This window comes from Diceros bicornis, chromosome X, assembly GCF_020826845.1.
Source record: "Diceros bicornis minor isolate mBicDic1 chromosome X, mDicBic1.mat.cur, whole genome shotgun sequence".
Classification (NCBI taxonomy): domain Eukaryota; kingdom Metazoa; phylum Chordata; class Mammalia; order Perissodactyla; family Rhinocerotidae; genus Diceros; species Diceros bicornis.
The window spans coordinates 26,143,113-26,156,137 of record NC_080781.1 but is presented as its reverse complement, the minus strand read 5'-3'; the positions used below and the strand labels follow the sequence as shown (position 1 = coordinate 26,156,137).

The 13,025-nt window shown below is 40.0% G+C and overlaps 1 protein-coding gene across 4 annotated transcripts in view; it reads right to left on the bottom strand.

Moving 5' to 3' along the window:
* GK (glycerol kinase) overlaps positions 1–13,025 on the bottom strand; it is a 74,007-nt gene that overhangs the window by 14,172 nt on the left and 46,810 nt on the right. For all 4 annotated transcript variants that reach the window (XM_058535603.1, XM_058535600.1, XM_058535601.1 and 1 more), the window contains 2 exons: positions 6,783–6,825; positions 6,227–6,307 (listed from right to left, as the gene is read on the bottom strand). In XM_058535603.1, the coding sequence (XP_058391586.1) occupies positions 6,227–6,307; positions 6,783–6,825 (124 nt within the window). The remainder of the gene's footprint in view (positions 1–6,226; positions 6,308–6,782; positions 6,826–13,025) is intronic.

Here is a 13,025-nt window from a genome sequence, read left to right as displayed (position 1 = left end):
AGCCCTGAGCTAACATCCGTGCTAATCCTCCTCTTTTTGCTGAGGAAGACCGGCTCTGAGCTAACATCTATTGCCAATCCTTCTCCTTTTTTTTCCCCCAAAGCCCCAGTAGATAGTTGTACGTCAAAGCTGCACATCCTTCTAGTTGCTGTATGTGGGACGCGGCCTCAGCATGGCCGGAGAAGCGGTGCCTCGGTGCACGCCCGGGATCTGAACCCGGGCCACCAGTAGTGGAGCGCGCGCACTTAACCGCTAAGCCAGGGGGCCGGCCCCTCTACATATATACTTATACCGTACTTAATTTGTATAAGATTACAAATGCAAAATCTAACTCTATAGCTTTTTTAATTGCATAGAAAAGAGAAAAGGAACACAGAGTGTTTTTTTTGAAACACAGAGCATTATTTTTGAAATGTAATCTATATCATTAACACTTCAGTAACAAGTTAGGGAACTAAAATTAAAACCATTTATTGCTCAGAAAGTATACTTTCCAAGAAAGGACATTACAAAAGTCCATAAACGATGTTTATAGGCCGCGGCAGAGGGATTCTTAATTAAGGCCCCCATGCTCCCCGCCTCCTGGCATTCACACCCTTGCATGATCCTCTCCCCTTGAACGTGGTGGCGCCTATGACTTGCTTCTAACCAACAGTACATGTCAAAGGTGACGGGATGTACGTGATGATGTTAACATGATTCCATTGTTATCAGATTCTCACACCTGTTTTCTGGACTCTCTCCCTCCCTTTCTGGCTTTGAGGAAGCAGAGGGCCATGCTAGGAGTCCTAACATGGGAAGCAACTGCAGGTGGCCTCTAGGAGCTGAGGGCAGCCTCTGGCTGACAGCCAGCAAGAAACTGAAGCCCTCAGTCCTACAACTGCAAGGAACTGAATTCAGCCAATAAGCTAAGCAAGCCTGCAAGCAGATGGAGCCTCAGATGAGACTGCAGCCTCAGCCAACACCTTGACTGCATCCTTGCAACACCCTGAACAGAGGACCCAGCTAAGCTGTTCCTGGACTCCTGACCCATGGAAACTGAGATAACAAATGGGTGTGGTTTTAAGCCACTTACATTTGTGGTAATATTGTTATACAGCAATAGTTCACTAATATATAGGCTTATACCTAAAATGGAATATCTGGTTCAAGAGGGATGAAAAACTCTAAAGAAAACCTTAACACTATAATCATAAATCATACCAAAGAAGAGATGGGAGAAGGCACGTTTAAAGAAACCAATGGGGGGATATAGGGAACCCTCTTTGAAGCTCATATTTAAATAGAAAAAAATGGCATAACACAGGATTTGGTATGCAACCAATGCTTACTGAGTGTCTACCACATGCCAGCCTGCTGGGAGAGAGTGGTGAACTAGACATACAAGTACCCTGGCCTCAGGGAACTTACATCTATGACAGAATACAGAACACGGAAGTCTCAAATCCTAAGTAAGCTCAAGTTCATAACCATATTAAAAACCCCCAAAAGGATTTTGTCTTGTGAAATAATATTTAGATAAAGAAGATGAACAGGCGAAGGGAGAAGCACAGCCTCGGGAAGATAGTGCACTACTGACAGATGGCAGAGGGAAGGCAGAACTCCTTGACTGCTCTATTTTGCTTCAGTCTCTTCCCTCACTAAGAAAAATTTTCCAACTAGAAAGAGAGGGACAAATTTAAGCAGTTTAAATGAGTTTAAAGTCTTAGAACAACTAAAGGATCATGTGCTCCAATTCCTTTTTACTGATAATGAAAATAGGAACCTAGAGATGTCAAAATGTCAGGCCTAGATGAATCACATGCCAGGGTGTAGGGAGAGAACAAAAGAATTCTCTGGGTGATGAAAAAGAGGTAGATGTCCACATCAATAGAAATGATGAGTTTGCACTTGAAAAATCCCTTCTGTTCTAAACACAGAGGATAACAGGCAAAATGTGAAAAGAGAAAATCAAAACAATACACGGTGACTGAAATACAGAACAATGTTGATGTGGACAGAAACACAAATGCATGACAGAGAGGACTTGAAGCCACAAGCATGACAGGTTCGAATTGATTTTTCTGTATGTATCAGGGAGCAGGAGTGGTGGCCAGGAACTGGCTCCTCCAGAGGAATGGGATCCAAAACGTTTTGTGGAAGACAAGGAATAGAATCAGCTTCAGTGCTTGAAGTTGGGGGCTAGGTGGCGCTCTCCCGCTTGTGCAGGGATGCTGGAAAACAAGCAGCTGTCTAATTGGTGACTAAGGCTACGGCTTAATGGAAGATGAGACTGGAAGTAAAACTTTCAAAATACATGAAGAAATCTATTATTAAGACATCAGACAACAAAGTTTAACAGCTGGAATAGAATTCACTTCAGCCTAACAAAGACTTTAAAATAAGTATGTACTAAAAATATTCAAAGAGATAAATTGAGGCATGATTTCCATTAAAAAAACCCCATAAAATTATGAATCAAAAGAAAATAGAAATAAAACAAAATCAGGTGGATATGAAAAACAACCAATTAAAAATCCTAGAAATGAAATTACTGAGTGAAATTAAGAAATGTAATAGGTGGGATAACCTGTAGAATAGACAGAGAAGATGAGTAAATTACTGTTCCCATACACTGCTGGTGGATTTTCATATGGTAACGAAAAAGAATGAAACAATAGCTATATCTAACAACAAGGATGAATCTCACAAATACAACGTTGAGTGAAAGAACCCAGATCAAAGAATACATACTGTATGGTTCAGTCTCTCTCTCTCTTTTATAGTTTTAATATATAAAGTATTAAAACATGCAAAGCTAAACTCTGGTGTTTAGGGTTGCATATTTAAGCGTTAGAACTATAAAGAAAAGTAAGGAAGTGATTATAATAAAAGTCAGGGCAATGGTTACCTTAGGGCAGAGGGAGGAGGCTATGATTGGGAGGGCACAGAGGGGGTTCCTCGGTATTGGCAGTGTTCTGTTTCCTGACCTGGGTGAGGTTACATGAGTCCTGTCTTTATAATAATTTGTCAAGCTGTAAATTGATATTTTATGCATCTGTACGTGTCTTATATTTCACAATAAAAAAATGTTTGTTTTGTTTTGTTTGTTTTAAAGAGAGAATGTAAGGTAGATACTGAGAAACTCACCAGGGATGCAGCACAGAGAAACAAAGAGATTGAAAAAATATAAAAGGGAAGTTAAGAGACATGGAAGATGAGTTGAAAGCTTCCAATATCTATTCAATAGTAATTCCAGAAGAGGATGGAGGTAATGGTAGAGAAGCAGTATTTGAAGAGATAATTGCTGAGAATTTTCCAGAACTGAAGACAGACTTGTATCCAAGTACCTAACAGGATAAGTAAAAATAAATCCCAACCCAAGCACATAACAGTAAAACAGCAGAACATCAATGATAAGGAGATAACATTAAAAACTCCCAGACAATAAACCAGATTATCTATAAAGGAATCACATTTAGATCAGAGCAGCAGAAGTCTCAACAGTATTAAAAATGGCCAGAAGGGATGTAGGAAAAACAACCGTTAATCTAAGATTTTATACCCACCCCCGAGAGAGGGTAAAAACTTGAAACAACAACAAAAAAATTAGAAATGCATTACATTGCTTCCAAATCAGCAGAGGGAGAAAGAACACTAAAAACTAAGATGGGTAGCTATAGTTTCAGTTTTTAAAAAGGGTAGAAAGTAAATTTTTAATACTCCAGATTGCCAAGCCTAACAACAATCTGTCTAACTAAAGAAATGAGTATTAAATACATGCTTTATAAGCATTTGCAAAAAAAAAAAAAAAGGAAGCAGTGTGACTAAGTGGAATTAGCATGACTTTACTGAGAAAAAGGTTTACCAATCTAGCCTTATTCCCCACCCTCTTTTGTAGATTTGGTTTAATTTTTAAAAAATGTTTGTTAGTTGGAAAAAAAATTAGAATACATGGAAAAGAAAAAAAAAGGGAAAAAATCCTATTTACTCTTGTAAACATATTAGTGCGTGTGTGTGTGTGTGTGTGTGTGTGTGTGTGTGTGTGTGTTGTGGCTGAGTTGCTAGGTTAGTAGACAAAGGAAGTGACATATGCAAGATGCAGTGAAAAGAACACTGGACTCTGGAGACGGGAGCCCTGAATATCGAGATTTACAAGGAAGGAGACAACACAGTGGGGTGGCCTAGGCATGCAGACTTTGATGTCCAATAACTTGGATTTGCATCCTGGATTGGCTACTTACTAGCTGTCAAAAGTTACCTTGGCCAAGTGACTCCAATTTCACTTGTCTACTCTCAGATTCCTCGTGTGTAAAACAAGGGGATGGTACGGGTAGCGAAGCCTGTTGTCATCTAAGCTACTTTCTCAGCTTTATAATTCTATAAATCTAAAAAAAATTACACGAATCAAAACAAAATCAAAAGCATATGTTTGTTAAGTCTCCAGATGAGACAAAACTAGAAAAGTGACAGAGTGAAGAGTGAAAAAGAATTCAGTGTGTGTCAGAATAGGCTGAAATCACCATCATGCAATTTAACAGGAAGAAATGAAGACCTGAATTTAGATTAACAAAAGATCTTCTGTGTAAATACAGATGGAATGGATTCGGCTTGACAATGATTCATAAAAAGAGCTAGATATTTTAACATATGCTCCTGGAGCCAATGATATGATGGGGTTATTAGACTAAATTAATGAACTCTCAGGCTAGAGTAGCAGAAGTAGTGTTTATGGTCAGAGAGAAATAAATGACACTAGTGAGTACAGGTCAGATTACATGTAGAATATTCTATTCCATTCTGGAAGACACTGACAAATTGGAATGCATCTAATGAAGGGAGCCCAGAACTATAAAGTATCCAGAAAACATGTGACATCAGGGCACTGGGGAAGTTTATCCTGGAGTAGGAAGACCCAGAAAAACTGAGGGGTGCCTCCTAGTATTTGAATTCTCTTGACAGCCAACCTAGGTTTGATGGTAGAGGTGTTATTAAGAAGCAGTTTCTGTGCTATCTTCCAACAGAAGTTGGAAGGCTATCAGTGAAGGATAGAAGAGAAGGCTTTTCATATTGGGAGGGAAGTTAAGACCAGGTAACTCTTATCTCTCAGACCTTTTCCAGGTCTAAGGCATCTATAATTCTAAACCACTGATTGTCCCCCGTATAAGGAAAAAAGAGAGCAGCTTACTATTATTGCCATAGGTAATACTTATCGAGTGCATATTTGGTGCGCCTAGTGCTACACTAAGCACTTTCCATAGGGGGAAACAGAGAGGGAGAGGGCTTGTAGGAGTTTAAGTTCTGAGAAGTATTAGGATACCTTTAATACACAGACCAACTGTTTCACAAATGCTTCTATTATCCATAGAAAAGGGGCTGGGGGAGAGATTCCAGTGCTTATACAGAGAGGGGGCAAGAAAAAACTGAAATAAACTCAAATTCCTCATGCTTAAGGCATAACTAACAAAATGTTTCAACTATAAACAGAAGGCTAACACTTGTGGCCAAATTATTATCAGGTACTCCAGGAAACAAGCCTCAATAAGTTTCCAGATCACTTGTATATTAGTACATTGCAAGGGAGCCATTTAAAGCGAATTGTAAAGAAATGCTTTTAAGAAATGTATCTGATTTTACAAAAAGAGTACTGCTTCTTTGACTTTATAAATAAAGGTTCTAATGCAAACTTACCATGCCCTATAGACTTAGGCTGACATATTCCTACTAGAATTTACAAACATGTTTGAAACAAATGCTTCCAGTGAAAAATGGCATAAATCTCCTCACTTTCTTTCCTCCATCAAAATGTGACACAAAATTTATTTTTATGAGGATACACGTGAAGAGAGTTGCTCTGCGTTTTTGTGCCCAGGGGTTCTCTTTGGAACACTGAGGCATTGTGGTTATAATGAAACGCTGAAAGAAATGTTAGAGAACAAGTCAATCCCTTCATTAAACTTCAGAGACAAAAAATCTTACATTGTAAAGCGGTTAGGTAACACGCCCAACGTCACACAATTAATTGGTAAAAGAACTGAGGAGCCAATATAAAATAATCAAGGTCTCCTGGGAGTCCTGACCCCAGCTCAGTCCCAGGTTCCTTCTACTTAACTGAATGCCAAGAAGAAAACTGAGTGTTTTGAGTCCTGTATATTAAGATTTATCAGAAAAGGTGTTAGAAAACACTGTGATTTTCATCAGCTTTGAGTGTTCGTCATATTATCCAAATTAATTGAAAAGAACTTACTTCCAATGCATAATATACCGGTTTGTCTCTGCCGAGTTTATAAGCCACTGTGGTCAGAAGGCCATGTTCAGAAAATACACACTGTAGGCAGGAGAAAAAGATTTCAGTAGTCAGGAAAATAAAAAGATAGCATAAGAATATTTTTTAAAGCTAAAATGACCTAGGTACAAAATAATTCAATAAATATACCAATTTAAAAAATTAATCTTAACAGTCAAAATTACCAGTATTAAGAACAATACACTTAAAAAGAACAAAAAGTTTACCCCTTGTTCCAAGTTAGATTTGCATTAAGAATCTGACAAGGTCCTAGTGTAGATTTTCCAGCAACACAATTAAAAACACAAATATAAAATTCAAAGAACCTAAAATGGTTCTTACTAGAACCATTCAAATTTAGCGATTTTCCTCATTTTTACTGAGCTCTAAATTTAACCCTGATAAAGATTAAATAAAAGCTGCAGACTCAAAAGTAACTTAATAGCAAATTATACTCAAGCATTATTTGTGAAGTTAAAGAACACTTTCATCAATCTTTTAATTTGAAAAAACCAACCTTACGGCCTGTATTACATAGTAAGAAACAGCCTGTTCCATACCTATAGTTGGGGGAAGAATGAACAGTATAACAATTTTATTAAAAGTAAATGATGAAACATTAATAATACAAATAAACTGACATTTTACTTCGTATAATAAAAGTCATTCAAGTTCTAGAAAAGTTCCAAAAGCTAACAGACATCACATATTCTTTTTGAAATAATGTTTTAAAGATAAGTCTAGAAGAAAATGTACTTAGTGCAATCTTAATGGAAAAATGCAGGTATGGTATTTAGTGTTTAGTCAGTCGTAGCCCAGGGCTGTGTTGTTTATAAAATGTCACTGAATTACAACAAATTCTACGTTCAGTCACAGTTAACGCTGCTACTAATCCACGTGGAGTGAAGCATTGTGACTAAGCCGTTCACCAATGCGGCTGGCCAGCTTAGCTCTATCATCAGTCAGTCGTAAACTGAGAAACACCACTATCTTGTGGCACAGAGAGGAAGCTAGGTCCAGAGTGTGGGAAAATGTAGCTGGACCATGAAGACAGGGGTGGCATAGAGGGGAAGGCTATTTAAGGCCTAGCTTTCCCATTCTCCCTGTAGGATAGGGCATTCTAACAGCGGTGAGAGAGTCAGAGCCAGAATGTACACAGCTGCCAGGGAAGAACTGAATTTATTTTGTGGCAGCCTTATCAGTATAAGCTTCAGACTTTGCAACAAGTCTGGCATTTGGACATGAGTAAGTAGTTTTGACCTGTGCCAGGCAGATAAGCAGCCCAAACTGATACCAGTAAGGGTCAAAGTGAAACAGTTTTCAACTGAGTTGGCTGCAACTGTCACCCTTGGCTCTCCACACGCTGTCCTGCCCGAGCTCGGGATTCCCTCCCCACAGGCCTTGCTGCTGTGCTCTGCGACATCAGCTGCGTTTGTCTTGTGGAGCAAATAGAAACCGAGGGCAATTTCTTCTGATAAACATTTTTCTAGGCACCACTATTGTGAATAAGAATTAGCCCAAAACTTTCTATCCTTTCTTACCCAAATATATTCTTGGCCTGCATGATGAACAGCTAATGCATTCATGGAGCATGGATTAATGAATACAGTAGTCCCCCCTTATCTGAGGGAGATATGCTCCAAGACCCCCAGTGGGTGCCTGAAATCGCAGATAGCACCAAACCCCATATATACTGTCTTTTTTCCTATACATACATACCTATGATAAAGTTTAATTTATAAATTAGGCACAGTAAGAGAATATCCAAACTGCCAGCATCACTACTCTCATGCTCTGGGGCCATTATTAAGTAAAATAAGGGTTACTTGAACACAAAAGCACTGCAATACCGTCACAGTCGATCTGATAACCAAGACTGCTACTAAGTGACCAACGGGCAGGTAGCGTATATACAGCGTGGATACGCTGAACAAAGGGATGACTCACATCCTGGGTGGAACTGAGTGGGATGGCGGGAGATTTCATCACACTACTTAGAACAGCACACAATTTAAAACTTATGAATTGTTTATTTCTGGAATTTTCCATTAATATTTTCAGACTGCAGTTGACAGTGGGTAACCGAAATTGTGGAAAACGAAACTGTGGATAAGGAGGACTACTGTATCTAAGTTTTTAAAGACACCAGTCAAATAACACTAGGCACAGATAATAATACATTTATGAATTAAAACATATAAATCACTACACCTTTTTACTTCTGTGATGCTGAAAAAGCTTTATTATAAGTTAATCTCCTTTAATAAATATTCATAAAAATGGAATTCTTTTTGTGCGTGTGTGTGTGAGGAAGATCAGCCCTGAGCTAACTAACATCCATGCCAATCCTCCTCCTTTTGTTGAGGAAGACCGGCCCTGAGCTAACATCTATTGCCAATCCTCCTCCTTTTTTTCCCCTTTTCTCCCCAAAGCCCCACTAGATAGTTGTACGTCATAGTTGCACATCCTTCTAGTTGTTATATGTGGGACGCCACCTCAGCATGGCCAGGCAAGCGGTGCGTCGGTGCGCGCCCGGGATCCAAACCCAGGCCGCCAGTAGCGGAGCGCGCACACTTAACCGCTAAGCCACGGGGCCGGCCCCCAAAATGGAAGTTAATTATGTCTCATGCTTTTTGAAGGAGAAATCTGTACCAATTTAGCCCCCATCAAAACACTGTGTATACAGAACAGTAGTGTGCAAGTCTTAAAGTACGAAATTGATGCAAAGGCTCAAGGCGCTTAATAAAACCGAATTCTTAAGTTAGTATACTTAATAAGTAATTAATGAGCATTATCAATGTATGAAGAGACTCCCTTGCTACATTTAGGCCACAGCTTTCAAAGCAGTACACAGGCAATTATTTTCCTCTTTAATTTTATTATTTTTTCTTCCCAGTTATCAAACATATATGGAGCTTTCAGCATTACATGGTATACCTATCCTTCCTCAAGACTGTACTATGTTCAAACATCCCAGAAAGATGCCTGACTTTTATCTAACCTCTGTGAAGGTAAAGGTTGCTTGTTATCTGTCATGGAGAAGTGTGTCCAAGATGGTGCACAGGGAGAGGGTAAGCGGCCCTGGCTGAAGCTGTGAAGGAGGTAAAAGGCCTCCTTTATTACACTTAGTCAGTGCCTCTGGGGAGAGGAGGCATCTATCCCGGGTTCTCTTTCCTTTTTTTTTTCTTTTTTTTGAGGAAGATTGGCCCTGAGCTAACATCTGTTGCCAATCTTCCTCTTTTTCTTTTTTCTCCCCAAAGCCCCAGTACATAGTTGTATATTCTAATTGCAGGTCCTTCTAGTTCCTCTATGTGGGACACTGCCTCAGCATGGCTTGATGAGCAGTAAGCAGGTCTACGTCCAGGATCTGAACCAGCGAACCCCAGGACGCCGAAGCAGAAGGGCGAACTTAACCGCTCTGCTACCGGGCCAGCCCCTCCTTTTTTTTTTGCTGGGAAAGATTCGCCCTGAGCTAACATCTGCTGCCAATCTTTCCCTTTTTGTATGTGAGCCACTGCCACAGCATGGCCACTGACAGACAAGTGGTGTAGGTCCACACCCAGGAACCGAACCTGGGCTGCCTAAGTAGAGTGCACTGAACTTAAGCACTAAGCCATGGGGGCTGGCCCTTTTTGTTCCTCCCCAAAGCCCCAGTACATAGTTGTATATTCTAGTTGTAAGTCCTTCTAGTTCTTCTGTGTGAGCCACCACCACAGCATGGCTGCTGACAGATGAGTGGTGTAGTTCTGTGCCCGGGAACCGAACCCAGGCCGCTAAAGCAGAGTGCACCAAACTTTAACCACTAGGCCATCAGGGCTGGCTCTTGGGTTCTCTTTCTTAAAAGCAAAATTTAATGTTCAAATAATCCATGTTCATTCTGAAAAAATTAGAAAATACAAATAAACTAAATAAAAAATTAGAATCACCCATAGTCTTTTCCTCTACCCCAAAACAGAGATGGGCTTTCCACTGAGTTCTGAGCTGTCATTTTCTCCCTGCTGAGATTTGGAGAGATTACCTAAATTCTCAATCCCAATCTCTCCAACCTCTTAGGACTTCATTCTGCCCATCACTTATCTCCCACTTATTTTATAATTTCCATCTGTTGTCTGCTTAGACTCCAAAGAAACATTCTCTGGCCTTGCCATAACTTAAAAACACAAACAAACAAAATTCCCCAAACTTGGCGTGATCTTGTTAACCTAACGAACTACCTACTTTGCTCACCATTCCCGGATGGCTGCATTTTTGCAAAGCACATTCTGTCCTGCTGTCTCTATTTTCTACCTACCTACATCTTTTTTGACCATTTGCAACCTGGCTTTCATCTTGAGTATTCTTTCTACTAAAGCTTCATTCTTGGAGACCATCGCTGAAGACCGAATTTTTATGTACAATGGTGTGTTCTCATTCTCAGCCTCCACCACCTTTTTGTAGTATTTTGCGCTGCTGACCAAGCCTCCCTCTTAAATATCTTTACCCTGGATTTCCACAAGAATGAATAACTGCATTCTGTTTTTCTGAACTCTTCATCCCTGTGTCTTATACTTCTCCTAAATATCTCCTTCTTGGTAATTTTATTTATTCCTATTGCTTCAAAAATCACCTCTGAATAGGAGAAATTCAAAATCTCTACTTTTATACTGAACTCACTCCACATTTCCAAATGTGTGCTATATATTGCACACATTCTTCAAACTGGGCCTGTTCTACTTTGGCTAAGCCTGATCACTGGGCCCAGGTGACTAGACTCTATACCTATTTCCTGTCTCTTGTCTCTCTGTGGTGCTATGGACATCCACCTATAGCCTCCCTCTCTGTCCCCATCCTTCTCAGTTCTTGTTCTTGTTACTGGGATGATGTAGTAGCCTCCTCCATGGCCTCTTTGTCTCTAGTCACTCCTCACATTGACCCAGGACTACCATATTATTAATGGACAGCTCCAATCATCTCTGAACACCAGCTCACAAACCTTCTGAAGTGTCCCACTGCCTATCAAGAAAAAAATCCTCAGTCTCAAATTTAGGGCTTCACAACATTATCCTAGCCTTATTTTCTCCCACTTTCCTACCCAAATGTTCTCTACAGTCTCTAAACAAAGTCTTCCATTTCCCTATTTGCATCTTTGTTCAGTGTTCCATGTACTCGCCAATATCACTCATTCTTCAAAATATCTCATTACTAACATAATCTTTTGTGATTTTTTTCCTCCCCTCCCTTTGAAATCCAACAGCAGTACTTCAAAGTTCCTTATGGCACATAAGTTCTGATTTATAATATGATTAACTGTATGTTTGTGTTCCTTTGCCTGAAGAAGAGAAATATGAGCCCAAAGATTTTACAATTTGCTATTTCCCTCCTCCAATCTGCAGTGGCGGCAGAGGTACTCAACAAGCCCTCCCTAACTTAAATTCATAATTTTAGGATTTGGCTGATAATGCTCAAGGGGGAGGGGAGTCGAAAGAGGAGGCAATTTTATTGGGTACCTCCCATGTGCTCTATACTGTGTTAGGTACTTGACAAATAGAGATAGCATCTGATTTACTAGCATTAGTGTGCCTGGCAGAGGAGGAAAGAAGGGAGGAAACAGACTACTTTTCTATCATTTCTCTTAACTCCTGATTCAGCTGCCTGGAACTCAGAATTCAAGGAATATGTTTCCAGACTCATGCTGACTCAAGCTCTCTTGATTGTAACCTCAGGATACCATGAGCTGCAAAGAATTTTCATATCTCCCCTCCCCCCCCAAAAAACTCTCACATAAATAATGTCACACGCTTGCATGACAACTGCTGACCCTACTAGACTACAAGAACGTTTATTGAAAATGTTAGACAGTCCCTTAGTCACAAAAGAAGAACTTAGCCACTGAAGTTAAAATTGATGAGAAAATTAAGAAATCCTCAAGAAAGGAACAATTAAATGTAGATAGTCTCCTGTTGGGTTTTTGGAAATCTTTACCACACAGGGGACAGTAAAGTACAGAGATTAAGAGCCCCAGCTAAGTCAAATCAGATGGATCTGGGTGCAAAGATTGCTTCTCTTACTTACTACCTTAACCTTTCTGAGCATCTGTTTTCTCATCCTAAAGTGGGAGTAACATTACCACTCTTAGATATGGGGCTTGTTACAGACAGACTCTGCATGTATGAGTAGTAAGAAGACGAGATTAGGTGAAAATGCACCAAATCTCGACTTTCATCATTTCTTCTGCTTCTTGTCAAAGGAGAAACTCCAGACAATGGGGAGAAAGCACAGTGCCAGAAAAATAACACTGAAAATACCACAAAAATATGACTTTACAGTTACAGTGAGAAAGTCTAGGGCAGGAACAATATGTTGAAAGTTGTGTTTTAAATAATGGCTCTTCCTCACCTCTGCTTGGCCCTCCTCCACTCTCCACCAACCTCCCCAAAAAAGGCATGAATATGTTAAACCAAAATTTAGTTTCTGGATGGAAAAAGTATTGAATTTTTTTTTTTTTGTGAGGAAGATCAGCCCTGAGCTAACATCCGTGCCGATCTTCCTCCACTTTATGTGGGACGCCGCCACAGCACGGCCTGACAAGCGGTGCATCGGTGCGCGCCCAGGATCTGAACCCAGGCCGCCAGCAGCGGAGCGTTTGCACTTAAGTGCTATGCCACGGGGCCGGCCCCTTGAATTTTATAAATTAAGGTCTTCATAAGCCTTATCTGTGTGTTTACATATGCATAATGTATTTTATTTGAAGGAGATGAAGAAAAACAAATGGCAAAAAATT